The 21,470-nt window shown below is 39.4% G+C and overlaps 1 protein-coding gene across 1 annotated transcript in view; it reads right to left on the reverse strand.

The window, feature by feature from the left end:
- LOC107813311 (secreted RxLR effector protein 161-like) overlaps positions 1 to 18,687 on the reverse strand; it is a 47,853-nt gene extending 29,166 nt beyond the window's left edge. The window contains exon 1 of the mRNA XM_016638563.2: positions 18,111 to 18,687. Coding sequence (XP_016494049.2) covers positions 18,111 to 18,687 — 577 coding nt within the window. The remainder of the gene's footprint in view (positions 1 to 18,110) is intronic.
- Positions 18,688 to 21,470: the final 2,783 nt, after the last annotated feature.

Here is a 21,470-nt window from a genome sequence, read left to right on the forward strand (position 1 = left end):
CAAATCTAGTCGGATCAATTAAGTTTTCCACATAATGATCCTTTAAGATAAGCCTTATCCAAAAGTCCACCAGGGTTTCTATAATCCCAACGGACACTGCCACGTTCTGTGCATTAATTTGGAGAACCAAATGCCAATATGCTAATCACGATTGTATAAATAGTCGAGTCTAGTGGGGGAGAAAGGTCTAACCCTTTTGTTTTGTAGAAAATGAGGCACGAGGTCCCCAGATTCGGTATGGTTAGCAACATTCCACCATGCTGCTAGATTGGTGGGAGGACCTTTCCTCAAGTGACAAGAAAGATGTAAGGAAGTACCTGGGTAACTTGCCTTCCCTACTAGACATTGAGCCAAACAACAAGTTGATCGAGGCTGCCACTTTGTACTGGGACAATGAGAGGTTTGTGTTCCATTTCGGCGACATAGAAATCACACTACTTCTAGAAGAAATTGGAGGGCTTGCGGGGTTGACTTGGGATAGTCCCGGGTTATTGATACCAGAGAACCGTACCGGTAAATGGTTCTTAAAGATGATGGGGTTGAAGAAGAATGTTGTCCTGGTATGCCTGAAAGAATCTTATATACCCTTTGAATACCTGTATGAGAGGTATGGCCATAACAAGTCCTACCGTACCTACCATGATGAGATCTCTCTCACTTCTCTAGGCCACATCCACCGTAGAGTGTTCGTGTTTACTGTATGCTTCTTGGGCCTGATAGTGTTCCCAATGAAAAGAGAAAGAATCCACACTAGGTTGGCCATGGTCGCCAAGACTTTGATGGAAGGGATCAATGGGCATACATACACTATAGTCCCCATGATCATAGCCGACATCTGCAGGGCTCTGGAGCGCTGCCAAAGAGGGGTCAAACATTTCGAGGGTTGTAACTTGTTGCTGCAGTTGTGGTTGTTAGAACATTTTCAAAATGGTCACTATCGCTAAGAATTTCTGTGAAGGGCTTGGAACGACCATATCCTTCCATCACCCCAAGCAGATGACTTACATTCCAGACAGATTTGCTCAGCTGGAAAGCGCCAAAGAATGGGTAGAGTTCTTCGACAATATGACCGATGAACAGGTGCAATCGATGTTTGAATGGTTCCCAATAGACGAATTCATCATTAGATCCAGAGACGCTCCACACTTGGTGTTGATTGGTTTGAGAGGGATATACCCTTATGTCCCTATCTGAGTTATGAGGCAAGCAGGCAGGAAACAGGTTGTACCAAGGGTTGCCAAGATGAAACATTTTAGGGCAGACTTTCAAGATGACGACGTCCCTTACAAGTTCCAAGCTCAGCACATGTAGCACTACAAAATCATTATGGAAAAGAACACCGTCGAGTGAGACAGGTATCATACAGGGTGTGAGCCTCTATACCCAGCATGGTTGGAGGACAATCTAAAAGGAATGGTGATGCCAAGGGCCAGTCGAGGGAATAGGATCATAGACGAAGAAGCTGAAGCTTAAGTCAAATACAACAGGTTGCGCAAGAGGGTCCACGACTCTAAGAATGAGCACCGAGAAATACATGAGGGGAATGTGAGATTGATTGAAGAATGGAAAGAGATGGCATTCACTTCCAACAGGAAACTGGAATATTTGGAGCAAGGAAAAGTGGAGCTAGAAGGCAAAGTCATAAAGAGGATCAAGGATTGCCAGAACACTGAAAGAGCTAAAGGAGGACATCTGGCTAGAGCCTACTTGCTGTTGGGTCTACGTGAGCTGGGGGACCTATATGATGGAGTCAGGAAGATCGAATCCGGGGAAGGTCCTTCTACGACCAAATAGGCTAGATTTACTTGTTTTCCTAAAATGTAATAAGGCCACGTGCCCGTAGTGACTTATTTTCTATTATCTTAGTGTCATTTTGGGATTCGTCTATTTTTATATTATGAAATGAAGCATTCATTGGCATTTAAAGTTCTACAAATTTATTTGTTGCTAGGCCTACCTCGGGCACAACGAGGCTCCCAAATTAAGACACGAATTCATGTTTCCGCAATATCTATTTAAATACTACAAACATTTCAAAATCTCACTGACTTGTTACCTTTTTATTTTTTCCTTATTTTTATTATTCCTATCCCCTTAGGTTGGTTCGCTCACACTGGCCTCGTCAGCATACCACACCAGATCTAGAGGCCCAACACCTCCTCCTCCTTCAAGCAATACAAAAGGCAGGGAAAAAGCAAAAATGGACGACTTAAGTGGTATCCGAAAGGAGAATATTGAGAACGCAGAAACCTCAGATGGTCGTAGTACTCCAGCCCCAAATGATATAGTCCTGATATTGGAACAAAAGATATTAAAATTGCAAGGAGAACTTGAGTAGGTTCGCAACTTGGCAAACTTGTCACTCACCCTGAATGTCCCCGACATCAACCAACAGAACACAAAGAACCCAAATTCAGTACCCACCAGCCATCACTTACTATACTCCCCAAAACACACCACAACCCATTCTGATCCCCAAAACTCCACCAACAACCATCACTACACCCAAGCCCCTGGCACCCATCAAAGCAACCCTATATACGTAGAAACCGTACCTCACTCCATCCAATCCATCTCTTGTACACCGAAATCCTTCGAAAAGGTCCTTCTCATTAAAAACATGGCTGAAGAACTCAAGAAGTTTACAAGCCAAGTTTAATGTGTCGAAGGCGGCAAAGGAATAAAAGGTTTAAATTATGAAGACCTATGCAAAAAAACCGGAGGTAGAACTGCTAGAGGGATACAAACCTCCCAAGTTTGAGATGTTTCACGGCATAGGTGATCCCAGGGTTCATCTGAGGACTTATTGCGACAAACTTGTCGTGGTTGGGAAAGACGAAAAGATCTGAATGAAACTCTTTATGAGGAATCTTACTGGGGATGCTTTGTCTTGGTACATCAGCCAAGATCCCAAGAAGTCGTCCAATTGGGTAAGTATGGCGTCAGATTTCATGGACCGGTTCATGTTCAATACATACAATGCACCGGATGTTTTCTACATTCAGAATCTTAAGAAGAAACCTACTGAGACTTTCCGCGAGTATGCTACTCGTTGGAGGTAAGAAGCGGCCAAGGTCAGGCCATCTTTGGACGAGGAATAGATGAACAAATTCTTCTTCAGAGCATAGGATCCGCAATATTATGAAAGGTTGATGGTTATCGAAAATCATAAATTCTCTAATATCATCAAACTTGGAAAAAGAATCGAAGAAAGAATCAAGAGCGGGATGGTAACGAATTTTGAGGCGCTACAGGCCACAAATAAGGCATTACAATCAAGCGGCATATCAAAGAAGAGAGATGTTGGGGCAGTAATAGTGACCCACATATAAAACACCTCTACCCAAATATCAAACACCTCCACCCACGTACCAAGCACCACCACCCATATATCAACCCTCATCTCCCAGATATTCCCAACCAGCCACTGTTCACCACACCTATAACTCCCAACCATCCCATTTCTAATCATCTCCAACTCGCCAAAACTTTCCAAAACCAAGACCCAATTTCGATCGCAAGCCACCCAGAAAATACACCACCATTACTGAACCCATCAACCAATTGTATAGAAGGTTGAAAGTCGCGGGTTACGTCACTCATGTTCCCGTTGTGGCATAAGAAAACCCATCCCAATGGGTCAATCCGAACAAAACTTGTGCATACCATTCTGGTATGAAGGGGCACACCACTGATGAATGCCGAACATTAAAGGATAAGATCCAGACGCTAATTGACAACACGACCATATAGGCAAAGGAAGCCGCACCCAATGTTCGCGACAATCCCCTCCCTGATCATAGAGGTGGTGGAGTACATGTGATAGAGACGAATGAAGAGTGGGACCTTGAGGGATCGATTGGGCTTATTCAACAAGGTGATGACTTTAAAGTTGCAGTCACATTTACTCATATCGTGGTACAGACTCAGTCACCAATCGAGGTTGAGGTAACTGCATCAGTTCCATTCGAGGTAGAGGTGGCTCTGCCTGAGGCCACCCCCGCTCCATTTGAAGTAGAATTAGTCACACCTTTCACTGTGATAGTATCAACCACACCTCCATTCAACTCAAAAGCAATACCCTGGGATTATGCCGCCGAATGCTCGACGATAAGGGAAGGTCAAGGTAAAGAAATCTGATGGTGCACAAGGAATGACTAGGACTGGAAGGGTCTATACACCTGAACATTTGGGAGGTTCAAGTAAGGATGCCATTACTAAGTAGCCTATCATTGATACAGGGCCGGATGTCCTCTGGAGGAAAGTACAAGTAAAAGAGTATTCCATCGTTGACCATCTGAACAAAACCCTAGCTCAGATATCTATCCTGTCATTGTTGCAAAATTCAAAGGTGCATAAGAATGCTTTAATGAAAGTACTGCGTGAAGCTTATGTACCCAATAACATCACTGGTGGAGAAATGGCTAATATGGTGGGAAAAGTACTGGAAAGTTATAAGATTAGCTTCCACGAAGATAAGATACTGCCTGAGGGGTTGAATCACAACCGAGCATTGCATATTACAGTGTAATTTGAAGACAAATTCATTGTTAGGGTCTTGGTTGATTGAGGTTCAAGCCTCAATATTTGTCCGTTGGACACTCTGAAAAGGTTGGACAAAGGTTTTCATCAATTACGGGTTATGAGACATGAACGTGAAAGCTTTTGATGGGTCCCAAAGGGCCACAATCGGGGAAATCAACCTTTGTTTGCAGATGGGGCCAACTTGGTTCAACATCGAGTTTCAGGTGCTTAACATACCAGCCTCATATAATCTTCTGTTGGGCCGACCATGGATCCATGTCGTTGGAGTCGTGCCTTCCACACTACATCAAGCCGTGAAATTCGAATGGAATAATCAGGAGGTGATCATTCATGGATATGGGAGTAACCCGATTTACACTAGTCAAACCATCCCGGCTATTGGACATAGAAGAAGGCTAGGAGGGGAAACCTATAATCACATTGAACGGGTCAATGCCATCGAGAAAGATAAATGGTGGAGTAGTAAAATAGAGAGCATATTGGCCTGGTCTGGATATGAACCCAACAAAGGGTTAGGAAAGAACCTCCAATGTATCACCAAATCGATACAACTGAAAAATCATGGCACCACCTTTGGGCTCGGATACCAGTACATATGTTAATAATATAGAAATTGGCCGCCTTCATGGCGTGGACTGTACTACCCTCTAGAGCAACCAGTGCCATGCTTGGAACAAGCTTTTCACCAAGCTAATCGATATGGGGGACTGCAGAAGAGGAAGCACTAGCTGGGTTGAAGAATTTATTCTTGGAGGATGAGGACATGGACTGCAGTGTCATAATCGAGGAGGAGGAGGAAGAAGGCCTCACTATTCAGACCGTAAAAAGGTGAGCCGTTCTTAGGAACTGGGCCGCTACACCATCCCGAGCCCGCCAAGTCCCTAGGTAGCTTGGTAGATTTTACTTCTGTAGCCATTCTAGGCATTTAAGATTTCCAATAATTTTGTTTTAAGATTTACTTGTTTCAAAATAAATGCCTAATTCATCGAGCCGTACTTGCCTGGATGATTTTTCAGTCTTAATCAAATGCATTTACTCTTTATTATTCATTAATATTTTTACACTTTTCTTTCTACAGCGTTATTATTACTTTTCCTGATGAACACGCGACTATGACATGTAATGAGGCAACGCAATTCAGAATTATTCCTGAATGAGGCAACGCAATTCACCATGTGCAGGAATTAAGAAAGAGATTCATGAAGATAGAATTCCTGCATGTGCCCAGAATTCAGAATGAATTTGCCGATGCATTGGCCACCTTGTCATATATGATACAACATCCAGATAAGAATTATATTGATTCCATTCCGATGAGGATCCATAATCATCCGGCATATTGTGCTCATGTTGAAGAAGAAATAGATGGAAAACCTTGGTTCCATGACATCAGAGAGTATTTGCCAAAGGGAGAATATCCGGAGTATGCAAACCACACTCAGAAGCTCACACTCTAGAGATTGTCGAATCACTTCTTCCCATGCGGAGGAAACTTGTACAGGAGAACTCCTGATTTGGGTTTGCTAAGATGTGTTGACGCAAAGGAAGCTTCTAAGCTACTTGAGGATTTATGTGCCGGGACTTGTGTCCTGCACATGAATGGTTTCGTCTTGGCTAAGAAGATACTTAGGGTCGGTTACTCTTGGGTGACCATGGAAACGGATTGCATCCAGTATGTCCGCAAATGCTTTCAATGCCAGGTGCATGCTGATATGATAAAAGTGTCGCCAAACGAGCTCAATGCAACAAGCTATTCTTGGCCATTCGCTGCCTGGGGAATGGATGTTATTGGTCTGATTGAGCCCACTGCTTCAAACAGACACGGGTTTATTCTGGTAGCCATTGATTACTTCATGAAATGGGTGGAAGCGGCATCTTACAAAGTTGTAACCAAGAAAGTCGTCGCAGATTTAGTTAAGGATCGAATTTTTTGCCGATTCGGAGTCCCGAGTCCATTGTTACTGATAATGTCGCCAACCTCAACAGTGATATAATGAAAGCCATGTGTGAAACTTTCAAAATTAAGCACAAGAACTCCATAGCCTACAAACCCCAGATGAATTGAGTCGTGGAAGCCGCCAATAAAAACATCAAGAAGATACTAAGGAAGATGGTAGAGAACCACAATCAATGACACGAGAAGCTACCTTTTGCTTTATTGGGTTACCGCACTACAGTTCGCACATCAACCGAGGCAACTCCCTACATGTTGGTTTATGGTACCGAGGCTGTCATCCCAGCCGAGGTAGAGATTCATTCTTTAAGAATCATACAGGTAGCTGAACTCAACGACGTAGAGTGGATAACAAGTCGCTATGAACTATTGGCCTTTATTGATGGAAAGATGATGAACGCAGTATGGCACGGCCAACTTTATCAGAATAGAATGTCCAAAGCTTTCAATAAAAGGGTCAAACCAAGGCAATTTGCACCAGGTCAGTTGGTGTTGAAGAAGATCTTCCCACATTAAGATGAAGCCAAAGGAAAATTCTCCCCCAACTGGTAAGGTCCGTACATGGTTCACAGGGTGCTGACAGGAGGAGCACTCATACTTGCAGAAATGGATGGAGAAATCTGGCCAAAACCAATCAATTCAGACGCAATCAAGAGATACTATGCTTAGAATATTTACATTTCCTCATCTGATGTAATTACACTACGCTTGACCTGATTCCTGTTTAAGAGGGGATATGTAGGAAGTCTTCTGGGTTCGGTCATATCATAATAAAATTTCCATATTTTCCCTCAAGATCAGAAACTAAGGCAGAAATTTGAGGAGGGTCCTCAAAATTTTGGATCAAGTCCAGCCAACACCAACATATGTCAGACGGTCAGCAATCAGTTAAGAAACTGGGGCAGAATTTTGAGAAGGATTCTAAAAATTCCGAAGAAGGTTTAGCAAGGCCTATTATCCACAAACAGCCGAATGATCATCTACTAAACTGGGGCAGAATTTTGAGGAGGACCCTCAAAATTCTAACATAAGAGAGCTGCAATGCCTTTGAGATGTGTTACAGTCACTAGTTCATCAAAATTACTTGATACCTCAATACGTTTCTAAAATGACTTTATTTTATCAATAATTGCATATTTTCAAAAACTTTATTTCCTTGACAGTCAGGTGTTATCCAGGGAAACTTGAAAAGGCCTCCGGAGTGGAGCAAAGCAAGGCCAGAGGACGAAAGCACAAACCAACCACCCCTCACAAAACTTACAATTTTTCTTTGAACACAGGCACATCTGACGTAGCAATAGCGTCTCCAAATATATATACATGAAGCAAAATCACTACCAAACGGGCCACCGGACACTAAACATAATCCCAGTTAAGGAACATTCTACTTTTGTTTGTTATTTGCTCTTTGCATGAGGCTAATCCCTGCCTCCCCACTTGCATGAGGCTAATCCTTGCCTCCCTATTTGTATGAGTCTAATCCTTGCCTCCATATTTGCATGAGTCTAATCCCTGCCACAGTATTTGCATGAGGCTAATCCATGCCTCCGTATTTGCATGAGGCTAATCCCTGCCTCCATACTTGCATGAGGCTAATCCCTGACTCCATATTTGCATGAGGCTGATCCCTACCTCCATATTTTCATGAGGCTAATCCTTTCCTCCCTATTTGCATGAGGCTAATCCCTGCCTTCATATCTGCATGAGGCTAATCCCTGCCTCCCTCTCTGCATGAGGCTAATCCCTTGCCTCCATATCTGCATGAGGCTAATCCATGCCTCCATATCTGCATGAGGCTAATCCCTGCCTCCATATTTGCATGAGGCTAATCCCTGCCTCCATATTTGCAGGAGGCTAATCCATGTCTACATATCTGCATGAGGCTAATCCTTGCCTCCCTATTTGCATGAGACTAATCCCTGTCTCCCTATTTACATGAGGCTAATCCTTGCCTTCATATCTGCATGAGGCTATTCACTGCCTTCATACCTGCATAAGGCTGATCCTTGCCTCTATAACTGCATGAGGCTAATCACTGTCTCCATCTGCATGAGGCTAATCCTTGCCTCCCCATCTGCATGGGACTAAGAACTGTCTCTCTTTGCACAAATATTGCTCTATTTCTAGTACTATCTATTCGCTTTTCAATCGGGCTAACCTCTGCCTTTCATTTCTCAATACTAAGCCTTGTATTGTTAACATCATATTATGACATATCATGGGCTGAAATATCACCAATCTTTCTGAAGGCGTCATAGTCTAAAAGGCATCATCTTCATAGCCGGAAGACACCATGCCATGGCCTGAGGATCCCTCAAATTTGCATATTATTATTCAAAGGCATCATGGTTCGGAGGCACCATCTTCATGGCCCGAGAACACCATTTCATGGCCTGCAAATCCTTCACTAAACAATTCATGGCCCAGGATGTCATGGTCCAAGAACGTCATCTTTAACCGTCCAAAGACAACCTTCATGGTCCAAAAAGGGAATCTGCTTCATGTTTAAATTTTCTCATATACATGTTTGTAGCATCATTTATCTGCAGGTAATCAGTAAGCGACCGCTATCCTAGTAGGAGCGATCTCGCTCCAGTTCCTTGAACTGTCTCGAACCTTAACCGCTCACCATAGCCTCTTCAGCACCTCGTGTACGTGTTTGCAATGACTTCATCGGCATATTTCACCGATGAATCCAGAACTACACATGGCCTGATTCCTGTAAGACCAGGGATATGTAGGCAACTCGAAGGCCGGAATCTGGCCTCGGTCTTTCCAAGCATCCCGCCCCGTCAAAATTCGCCATCATTTCTTTACCCGAAAACTCTTTCATCCTTCCCGGGTAAAGAGGGGCAGATGTTGATACCCAATTTTTTCCTATATGTTTTGAATATGCATAAAAGCCTTCAAAATAGCATATATATGAATAGCATATATTTATATATAATCATGCATAAGCATTTTTATAATTTTTAAAGGCTTCAAATTGATTTATTTCCTCCCTTTTTACTCATAAAATTTCCAATAATTATCTTTCAAACTATTTTTTGTGTGTGTTAATTTAGCCATATAAATTTCATATTTATGCCAAAATACTGCTTAAATATTTTTAGTGCATTTTCTATAATTGCATTTACATTTTTAGTTAATTGGCATATATTTGCAATACTAACCCTATTAAAGCATAATTACGTTTTAATACATAAAATGGTCTTTTATATTTTTTAAATTTTAAACAATTATTTTAAATCATTTTAATACACGAAATTATTTTTTCAGAAATCATTTATCATTTCTTATAAATTATTAGTGTTAAAATGGCTATTTAAAATATGGCCTAATAATATTTCAATTTTAGCCCCAATTTAACCCAATCCAATCCCAATACCCAGCCTAATTTCTTATTAAAATACCCGGCCCACACCCCAAATACCTGATCTGACCCCCACACCCTTTAATCTTAGTCGTTGATCACAAAGATCAACGGCTACCATTTCCTCCTTCCTAAATTAAACCAAAGAACCACCCCCCCAACCCTATCATTTTCATTTACATCGCAGCCTTGAAATCCCCTCTGCTATCAAACACTCACAACCTAAACCCTAATCTCCAAACGCTGACCCCTCATCTATGGCCATCTCCGGTGATCTCTCACCATCTCTCAGGCCTCCAATGGTTTCTCTCGTGTCATTCTTGCCATCTCTAAGGCCCACAAGGGACTAGGGCCATGTCAACTTGCATCCAGGGTTCATCTCTCGCCTGTTCCTAGCCATCCCAGTGTGATTTCGAGTGAAATATTCCTATACTAGCCACGATCTATGGTTTTCTAAACAGGTTTCTTCATCTCTGTATGGTTCTCTTCGAAACCCTAATTTCATTTCTAAAACTCCTAGATCTGTACAGATCTAAGATGATTTGAGTTTGTTCCTTGTGTGTTTTACAATATCCTTGAGTTTCTTTACAAGAATCGTATGATTTCGAGTGATTTTTCATCCTTTTCTAAAATTAGGGTTTTCGGAATTTCTTTTAAAACTCTATTTAATAATTTTTTGTATTTAAACTTATGTTTCTCACATATTTTGACTGATTCTTTGAGTCTACTACAGCCTTAACTCGCCTGTGCTGAAAGCCCTAATTTGTAGGTTTCTTCGTTTGGTTTCTGTGTATTAGTATATCTGAATGGTTCTTGCTTTGGGTTCTTGTAACTTTCTTGCCTTAATATTCTTCTACTAAGTTTCTTAGTTTCAGCTTTCACTGATTCTATGTGCTTGTGTTCATACGGACCATCCGTGCAAGACTTGTATACTTCTCCTTGAATCAGTGTTGTTTAACTTTTGTTTGTTAAACTTATGTATCGATTCCTGACTACTCATGCTTTACCTTATTTTATATGCTAAACATGCTGATTCTTCCATGACTCCCTCTTTGACTAAACCCTTGATTATTCTGAATCCCTTAATCTCTAGTTTAATTGGAATACTTTCCTTTAAACGTTTGATTCTTACTCATTTACTAAACTTGATTGAATTTACCTGCCTTAATTGATTTCCCTGCCTTGTTTGTACTCCGCTGATTATTATTGATTTGTTTTCTTAATTAAACTATTGTGCATTTACCCTTAATTACCTATTTTATACCTAAGCTTTACTTTATTCCTTTCCTTAAATACTGAGTATGTTTTACCGTTGTTGAGTTGTCCTTTGATTAAAGGAAATCTTGCTGATTTATGTGCGGTTTCCCTGATTTACTACTTAATTGATTTATTACCTTGTTTGTTAAGTTTTTGATTCCTATATAAACCTCCCCATCTTTTAACAAATGACGAGAACAAGGAACTCTAGTTCATCTACACTATTATACTCTCAAAAACTCTCTACTCTCTTTTGTTCCTTGCAACTCCTATTAGTTTAGCCGGTTGTAAGCCAAGGCTGATTACTGGCATTATCGTTACTCTTTATTCTTCATACTCTCCTTAACTGGTATGTTCTGATTCACATTGCAAGCTACGTGTTTACTTTGATTTTGCAGTTTATCAATCTTGATTTCCTGTATATCAGCTATTTTACTTAGTATACAATCAACATACCTAGATTATTGTATCACAAAGCATGTTTTAAGTTTATGGTTTCACATTGTTTAGCATGACCAAACCCTACTTGTTCTAAAATCTTGAATGTTTTTCTGGTACAGTCTGTTCTAATGAAATTTTGTATGTGTCTTAAACCTATGTGTTCTCAACTTAAATTTGCAACTACCATCTATGTATTTGATTGCCATCACTAAGGTGTATGCTAGGTGTTCCCCTACCTCTTCCCTTTGTGTGAGATCTGTTCTGAAGTTGTATGTTCTCTAGCCTGCTTTCTGACTATTTTTTTTAAATGTCTTCTTAAACTATTCCTACTTTTAACTCTCTTCTGACTTTCATAGAAGTTCTTTCTGTTATTAAGATCTTCTTTCTCTATCTACCAAACCCTTTCAAATTCATTATGTACTCCCACATTACTCCTAGAGTATTAGATTCTGCCCCTCTGGCATGTGTACTTCCTTGAGATCCTTGAGATCTCTCTAAACTCTGGCATGTCAGAGCTGGCCCTTCCAGACTGCACTTAAATCAGTTATTGTTGAGAAAGGGTCTAGGTGTGAGCACTGCCCAGGATCCTTGAGGTCCATGGGGAACTTTGACATACCTAGACATGATATTGTCTATGGAACTTTGATATTGAGGCTATTGGAGGCTTGGGAAGTCATTTGGGCCTGCTTCAGGCTCCCTATAGTTAACTTCTTCTTTTTCTTCTTTATTTGTTTATGTAATTTATTTCAGCTTGTCTGTAATAATTATTTGTAAACAACATTGGGGTGATTAGTGAAAAAGGATGGGTAGTTATATCTGTTAGGGTAATTCGGGTAGATACCACGCTTATAGGATTGTGTTAATACACTTGCTATGTTCGCTTTACTTTCACAATATTAAAAATCATGTCTATAGGGTTAAAATCAACTTTATAATTAGAAATCATGCCTATAGGATCTAAATGGCTTTGTAATTAGAAATCATGCCTATAGGATTTAAATAGCTTCAATAACTAGATACCATGCCTACAGAGTGTAAAGTAATTGGGTTCAATTTCTGCCACTGTATGTATTCGCATTTGTTTCACTAGAAATCATGCCTATAAGTTCCAACATCAGCTCTTAACAATTAGATACCATGTCTATAGGAATTAAAATTAGAAATCCTGCCTATAGAACTAAAATCAGTTTGATTAAACAAGTCAGTTTAATTCATGTCTAATTCGTGTTCAAATTGGTTCAATTATTGTCCGTTTCTTTAAATGAGTTTCCAAAAACTGCCTTAATTTACTACCGCTAGAAAACATGTCTATAGGATATCAAGTATCCATTTAAAACTATTCGATGTTTTACTAAATCAATGTAGATATCATGCTCTTAGGACATTACTGTCTGCGTTTAGCCAAGCCTATAGGGCGATTAATTCTGCAACTCTGAAACTGTACTTTTGCTATTTAAAACCGTCCAGATTTAACAAGTTTAAACCAATAGGAAAGCTAAATAGGATTTTTACACTTTGTCCTAATTCAAGGCTCTGTAATCCCTGCTCACCTAGATATTATGTTCTAGGATCTTCTCTTAAATACTTGACTGTTGTTTGAAGACGTGCAATTACTTGTTATATTTCTGGAGGTAACTGCGGGCCTATAACTTGTTCCCTTTAAATGCAGTCCTAACTGTTCTTGATTGACGCCTAGACTTGTATCCTTTAAAACCTTAGGAGGGTCTAGAACTGTCCAAAAGTAGATGTCCTGAAATACATCCATAAGACATTTTAAGGTTATTAGAATGCTTTAGGTTATGACCAAGGGGGGAGGGAATTGAGTAGAAAGGGATATGATGATTACGCACTAATGTCACGTGTAGCCTCTTATTGATGAGTGTTTACCGAGCATTGTATGGGGTGATCATGTAGGCTAATCAACCTAGGACCCCTTTCTTCAATTCCCAATGTTTAAACTTTACTCTTTTTTATGCAACTAGCTCAAATTCTTTGTCTTATTATTGTTTGAGTCAAACACTGTCCGATATGCTTTTATTTACAAATTATGTGTTTCAACTTATTATTTGTTAAAGGATTAATACATAAGTATGAGTTCGGCCGGACCCACTATTGTGGACCGAGAGGGGTGCCTAACATCTTCCCCTCAAGGTTATTTCGATTCCTTACCCTAATCTTTGGTAATGCAAACTAGTCTGAGAGTTAATTACTCCAGGTGCCCTAATGCACCATAAATCCGTTAGGTGGCGACTCTTCTAATACCCAAATCCCAAAAGGAAATGAGTTATTACCCCCATGAACGTCGGAACCCAGACTTCTCTCCGCGGAGGGAAAAAAGGGGGCACGACAGTGGTTATTTGGATCCATGGTCATATTATACTTGGGAATGTCGAGCATACAAAACCTCTTCGGGATCGGCTACGGTGACACGCTCCGGGGGGGGGGGGGGGAGGGGTAGGGCTTCTGACTGAACTTTTTTGGAGTTCGGCCCCTTCAATATTGGCGGCCCTCCCAGGATCTGATCGAACCTGGAGTTGTATGTTTGCACCTTCTTGTCATTGGCCTCTAGCTTTTTCTTGCTAGACTCCTCCCGTTTTGTGAATGCTTCGAGCATTTTCATCACCTCGAAAGTTTCCCTGGGCCCGAATTCACCCGGTTCTACGGTAACTTATTTATCCCTTCGAGTATTTTCCCGAGACTGCTCAGGCTTGACCCTGTTAAGGGTATAGATTGGGTTCTATAGCTGCGCTATCGCCCCTTGCTTAGCCTGTAATATTTCAAAAATCAACCGCAGGCTTACCCCATAACCTTCACCTTCGGGCACCTCTCAAGCTGTTGGTTGGGGTCCCCCGCGAATGCTGTTTTAGGGATCAGTCGGTAGATTGATATTGATGGAAACCTGTGAGTTAGCATCAACCGGGTCGGCAACTGGGACACTATCTGGATCAACAGAGGGCACATCATTTCTAGGTATCATGTTATTGTTCTCGTCGTGATGTCCTGACTCAGCGTCAACGTTCAAGTAGGCGGACTGAAAATTTGACATCCTTAGGCTAACCTAGAATTAAAATTTCAAAGAACAAGCATAAAACATGGTGTGTTATTGAGATTCGTATCAAATCACCAATATTTTTCTTAACCCCACGGTGTGCGCCAAACTATTTACCCTTAAAAATGAGTAATAATTAAATTTGTACACGATTTAAAAGATACATGATTTAATTCAATACAAACGATCTAAGAACATCAAGTAGTTAAATTAAAGAAAGAATGAATAATTAAACCAACTATAATGTGATGATCAAGCTTTATCTTAAGTTGAACATTAAAATTTGGCCTCGATCGGACCCTCGATATAAGCTCGCTTGCGATTAAAGAAGAGAATAATTGAAGAATATTTTGAGTAATAGCTAGAAGACAAAATGAACTTTTATTGCTTTGATTTGCATGTCAACAATACCTATAAATAAAAAGAAGATCTCCCCTTTATATAGTAGGGGAATGCCGGTCCTAATACAAGTCTAAATAAGGTAAAAATCTTCTTTTTCTGGTAAATGCTAATCCGCAGTTGATATCGGACAGGATTCATACCGTAATATCCGATTGAGGGAAAATAGCACGGCTCCCAACTTGTCATGCTTAATCGTTCCTCCTTTTTCCGTGGTCTCGGAACTTTACTTGGTCCGGGTCCGTTATTTTGCCATACCCGATCATAGATACATCGTTCACTCTTTCCGGGTTTTGGTATGAGGGGCCCTTCGATCTTGCTTGTAGTTGTGTAGAACCATCTTTTCCTCTTGTTTCCTTATCGGGGAATCGGGCAAAACTTCGCCCCCGATTTTACCTGCACTCAAAAATAAACTCACATGGAACAGTAAATATTGTACACCATTTTATCGTACTCTTCCGACCTAATTCTCTTAAATTATTCTCGCACGTTACGCTACTACAATTTGGTTCATTCTTTCTTCATATCTTCGCCTTGAGTAGGTTTTAGCATTGCTTATCCGAGAGGTTAAAATAAAAGGAAAACGTTAAACAATATAATTGTATCACCTTTTGACGTGAGAATATAATTCTTTTTTATTTTTCAATTATAATTTGAGGAGTTTTCTAACACTTTAATACATGTTCTTCAAGTTTATCCATTTTTCGTTGATCAATTGTCCCACACGATATGTTATGACACCCACACAATATCTTCAAGTTTTCCAGCATTAATCACTTTGCTCACCGTATACTTGGCCATTGACCTGACTCCCATGTTTATGTTGATTTTATTATGTCATGATTTTCAAATAAAATATGTCAAGTTGGTCGTCATTCAGTCCTATTTTTTTTATAAAAAAATATCAAGGAATGAGCTGCTACCTCCATAACATAGTACATGTGTACTAAAATATACTACCAAACAAACTTTATTAGCAAACATAATCAAATTTAGTACTTAAGGCAAATTCTTGACAGCTGCAGAACTATTCTTAGATGGTGTACAATACAGCATTAGGTATTTTCATCTGTCAAAAGCATAATAAATTAATAACCCACTAAAAAATAAATAGGCTCAAACGCAACGGGCTACTTCTTACATTTTTGGGAGACTTGCACAAATAGGATAATTCGAGGTTGTTTTTGTTCATGGTTAAGGAAGTTTTACAAAAATAGCCTTTGGCGCTACCCTCCCAAAAGAATGGAAAAATTTTGTTATCATGTTTGATACTATTTTCATTCTATTTATCTTGTTAAATTGTTTATATGATTTGATGGCTAGGCAAATCTTGTCTTATTCATATGTTTTGTTGGACGAGGCAGAACTTTTATATCTTCACCCTACCGATCTTGTTATTTACCAGTAATTTTGTCGATAATAACTTGATTGTAATATTCAATCGTTCAAAAGCATTTTCAAACTGGCAAGATTTGAGGGACGATCATAACCTGCACGGCTGCAAGTGTAAACAATTATAGAAATAGAAAGGAATACTTCAGATTTTGATTATTTAAACTTTATATTCATAGGATCTAAATGTATAGGTGGTAAGGATAGGCCTTACCATACAAGCTTTCGCATCTTTCCTTTTTGCCTTTGAACTATATATTTGATGGGTACAAAAAGAAGGCTACATTTATATTTGTGCTAAAAAATTTCCTTGGAGGAGTAAAAAGCTTATTAAATTGTTTTAAAATGGAGAAATAAAAATCATTACTAATTACCTGCTTTGTGTGTACAATCTATCTATATGTTCAGGACAGGATTTACTCAAAAAAAAAAAAAAATAATCATACTAAAGTTCTTAGCTAGGTTCATGTTTTTGCCGAGTCTTAAATTTTGACTCCCAAACTCAAAAACTGACCGAAAAATCCATTTAATTTTGAGATTGCCCAAGCGGATGTCCCCGTTGATCTTGACTTTACAAATTGTCAGCTTTTGTCTTTCCATACGAAGTCTGATACTTTTCTTGTTTTTTTAAATGAAAACTTTTTTAGAGAAAGAGTTTCATTGCTTGGTGTCAAACTAGGATATGTAGTATAAAAATGAATGATCTATTCTCTTTTTTTTCAAAAAAAACAAAAACCATCTTGAAAATTGTGTAATGCTTGCGAATTTTCAAGAAACTACTCGAGTTTTAGCAAAAGTTTCTCTCCGAGATTGTATCAACTGGTTGAAAGGCTAGAAAGAGAGCGTTGTTTTTTTTTGGGGGGGGGGGGACCCGTTGGTACTGAATTCAACGGATTAGTGCACCCTTCATTTACTTTTCTTGAACTTTTGAAGCATGAAGATGCTTAACTAGCCTTTTAGTAGAAGCTATTTCAAAGATCAAAAACTCTCCCCCAGCCATCAATTTTAGTAGAACACCAGTTCAACTCACACGGCGTTTTCGTTCATAAATTTTATGTATATTAATTGTTCTCTATTCTTTCCTTCCAATATCATATTAGAACATAGGCATAGTTCTAGTGCCAAAATGCCGCAGTTATCTTGTCAATTATCAGCATCAATGCTCTAGAATGTTCCAAGGAGCAGAGAAGAAGATGAACTACATAAGAAGAAAGGGGAAATCCACTGTTTCATTGCCACTAACAAGTGTATATATACATAATATCCTAACCGCCTAATTGCATGCTTAACCTTCCTAATTATCTCTTACAATAATTACAACTAACGTAAAACATCTTAGTTGGCATCTAGGTGGAAGCCAGCTATACACAGCTTGCCACATGTGCATATCACAATACTCCCCATCAAGCTGGAGGGTGCAAAGTGTTCAACACTCCCAGCTTGCTCAATAAATGTACATGTGCTCCATGACTTAATCCTTTGGTCAAAAGATTTGCTAATTGATCCTTAGTAGGAACATACATATGCCTGATCATTCCACACTTAATCTCGTCTCTAACGAAATGACAATCAATCTCTATATGCTTTGCCCGTTCATAAAAAATGGATTGGCTGTAATTTGCATAGCAGCCTTACTATCAGTGTGCACTATTACTGGTTCTCTAGTTTCAATGCCTAGCTCTTTGCACAACCCCAACAACCATGTATTTTTGCTATTGTTGATGCCATGCTCCTGTATTTTGCCTCTGCTGAACTTCTAGATAATGTTTGTTGCTTCTTTGACTTCCGAGAGATCAAAGAGTCCCCAAGCTTCACAACATATCCTGTCACTGACCTTCTTGTATTTGGGCATGATGCCCAATATGAATCACGCCAACAGGTCAACTCATTAGCTTCTGTAGCCTGCAGCCAGATTCCTTGACCTACTATACCTCTTAGATACCTAACCAGTCTTGTTGCAGCCTCCCAGTGTGACTTCTTTGGTGCTTGCATGAACTGGCTCAGTGTTTGGACTGCAAAGTTGATATCAGGTCTTGTGATAGTGATGTACATTAGTCTCCAAATCAACTTTTGGTATTTGTTGATGTCTTCCAGCATTTCATCACCTTTGACTCCAATTGCCTTATCATACTCCATAGTTGTTAGCTTCAGATTGCATTCCAAAGGTGTGTTGGCCACCCTAGCACCACTTAGGCCTAGATCAGAAACCAACTCCAATACATACTTCCTTTGATTTAGGATGACACCTGACTTAGACCTCAAGACTTCAATGCCCATAAAGTACCTAAGCTCTCCCAGATCTTTCAATTAGAATTTTCTGTGCAACACTCCTTTAGCTTCATCAATCAACTCAGTGTTGCTTCCAGTGATGAGTAAATCATCCACAAACACCAGAACAATCACCACATCTTGTCCCCTTTTTAAGGTAAACAATGAATAGTCATAGCTGTTTTGCATGAAGCTTGCTTCTACTAATGCATCTGTTAGTTTGATGTTCCATTGCCTGGATGCATGTTTTAGTCCATATAAGGACTTAAGCAACCTGCAAACTTTCTACTCCCTCTGTCTCCTGAATCCTTCTAGTATTTCCATATAAACTTCTTCATATAGATCACCTTGCAAAAATACATTATACACATCCATTTGATACAGGTTCCAGCCCTTGGAGACAGCTAATGCAATCACTGTCCTTACTGTGACCATCTTGACCACAGGGGAGAATGTGTCATGATAATCCAATCCTTCTCTTTGGTTGTAGCCTTTTGCAGCTAGCCTTGACTTAAATCTTTCAACCTCACCATTGGCCTAGTATTTGATCTTGTATACCCACTTTGACCCAAGTGTATTCTTGCCCTTAGGAAGAGTCACTACCTCAACAGGTCTTGTTTTCTTCCAAGGCTTTAATCTCTTGCTTCATAGGTTCTACCCATCTTTCATCCTTAACTACTTCCTTAAAGGTCTGAGGTGCAATTAAGGTGGAGAACTTGGCAAGATAGCTTTGATAAGTTGGTGTAACCTTGTCATAAAACAGATGATTGGAAATGGGATGTTTGGTCCTAGTTTTGTCACTTTGAATCACATAATCCTTCATCCAGATGGGTTGCTTACTTTTTCTAGTAGACCTCTTGAGGGTTGTAGGTTGATCATGTGTCAGTACTTCACCCTCCTCAACCTTCAACTCCTCAAGAGATGAGGCTGCCCCTGTATCTATCACCAGTTGCTCTTTATTAGTAGGTGAGAGTACCTATTATGTACTAAAAACACTCTGCCCATCATTATCATCTTCAATGGCATAATCATGTACCACAACATTAGGTCCTTGATCAACATTGCTATTTGAATGTTTCTCACCTAAAAAATAATCATCAAACAAAATGTGTTGCTCCATAGGAGCAGGAGTGCCATGGACTTTAGCCTGAACTATGATGGATGCCTTGGCAAAAGGAAATTCATTTTCCTTGAATATGACATATCTATTCACAAATAATTGGTGTGTGTGGAGGTCCAGAAGTATATAACTCTTCTGAGTCTCTGAATATCCCATCAACACTGCAGCTCTAGCTCTTTCTTCAAACTTGTCTCCTTTGAGTACATTTGTTGCATAGCACAAACACCCAATGACTCTCAGATGTGTTAAGGAAGGCTTCTTCTTGTATAGAAGTTCATAGGGACTTCTTCCTTCGATCACAGCAGAATTCAGTCTGTTCATCAAGTATATTGCAGTTTGATTGCAAATACACCAGTATTTGATTGGCATTCTAGATTGAAATCTCAATGCTCTAGCTATGTTTAAGATATGTATGTTCTTCCTTTCTACAACCCCATTCTGTTGAGGTGTATGCACACAGCTACTCTGATGAACTATCCCCAGATCTTAAAAGAATGAATTGCATTGTGAGTTGAAGAATTTTGTTCCATTATCAGTCCTAATCACCTCACTATGACTCCAAATTGAGTCTTAACCATAGCAAGGAATGACTTGCTACTAACTATAACTTTTGTCTTAAGCTGCAATAAGTATATCCATTTATATCTACTATACAATAAAGAATAGTACTTTTTGTCAAATGTTGGTGTTTTCTAATGTCCCCAAAGGTCCATATGCACAAGACAAAATATAGAAGCAGCTCTTGAACTACTAGTAGGAAATACCAATCTAATCTGTTTTGCTAAAGGACAAATTGGACACTTATTTATCAAATTACTATCCACATTACTATGCACAATTTTCATATATTTCATTATCGACAAGGAAGGGTGACCCAGCCTCTTGTGCCACAAGCTGCACTCCTCCTTACAAGCTATTGCTATTATTCTGTGTCTTGTGTCTTCCTCACTACCATGTCCCCTCTTGTAGATGTAAAGACCACCTCTTTCTCTACCTATCTCCTTCACCTTGCCACTATAAAGCTCTTGAAAGATGCAAAAGTGAGGGAAAAAGGCTACTGAACGCATAAGTTCTTTTGTCAATTTTGACACAGATAGTAAATTATACTTAAAATCTGGGACAAATAGCACATTTGTAATTTTCTTTTTATCAAATAGAGATGTTTCACCAGTATGTGTTATGTTTGCCTTAGCTCCTATAGGTAAGTGTACCTTGTCACATGTGTGTGACCTTTATATTTTTTATTTTTTTATTCTAGTTTTTTAATTAATATTTTACCTCCATATTTCTAGCTAATATAGAAGAAAATCTATGAGTGAATCAATATATATATATATATATATATATATATATATATATATATATATATATCATTACCTGTCATGTTAACCTGAGTGTTGTCCTTTACATCCTTGTTCAAAAAGTTGAGAATTTGGTTGTACTGTTCCTCAGTGAAGTGAGGAATTTTCCCTTCTAACACTCCTTCAAGATTGTATTGTGCTTGTTTCTGACCTTTCATATTGCTGGAGGTATTGTTCGTAGCAGCAAATGGTTTTCTATCATTCCCAGATTGTCCTCCAAAACTAGTTGGACCTCTATAACCAGCTGAACCTGCAGCATTTCCACTTCCATAAGCAGCATTTCCATTTCCATAGGGTCCTTTCCTTTGCTT

The sequence above is a fragment of the Nicotiana tabacum genome, chromosome 8, assembly GCF_000715075.1.
Source record: "Nicotiana tabacum cultivar K326 chromosome 8, ASM71507v2, whole genome shotgun sequence".
In the NCBI taxonomy this organism is placed as follows: Eukaryota; Viridiplantae; Streptophyta; class Magnoliopsida; order Solanales; family Solanaceae; genus Nicotiana; species Nicotiana tabacum.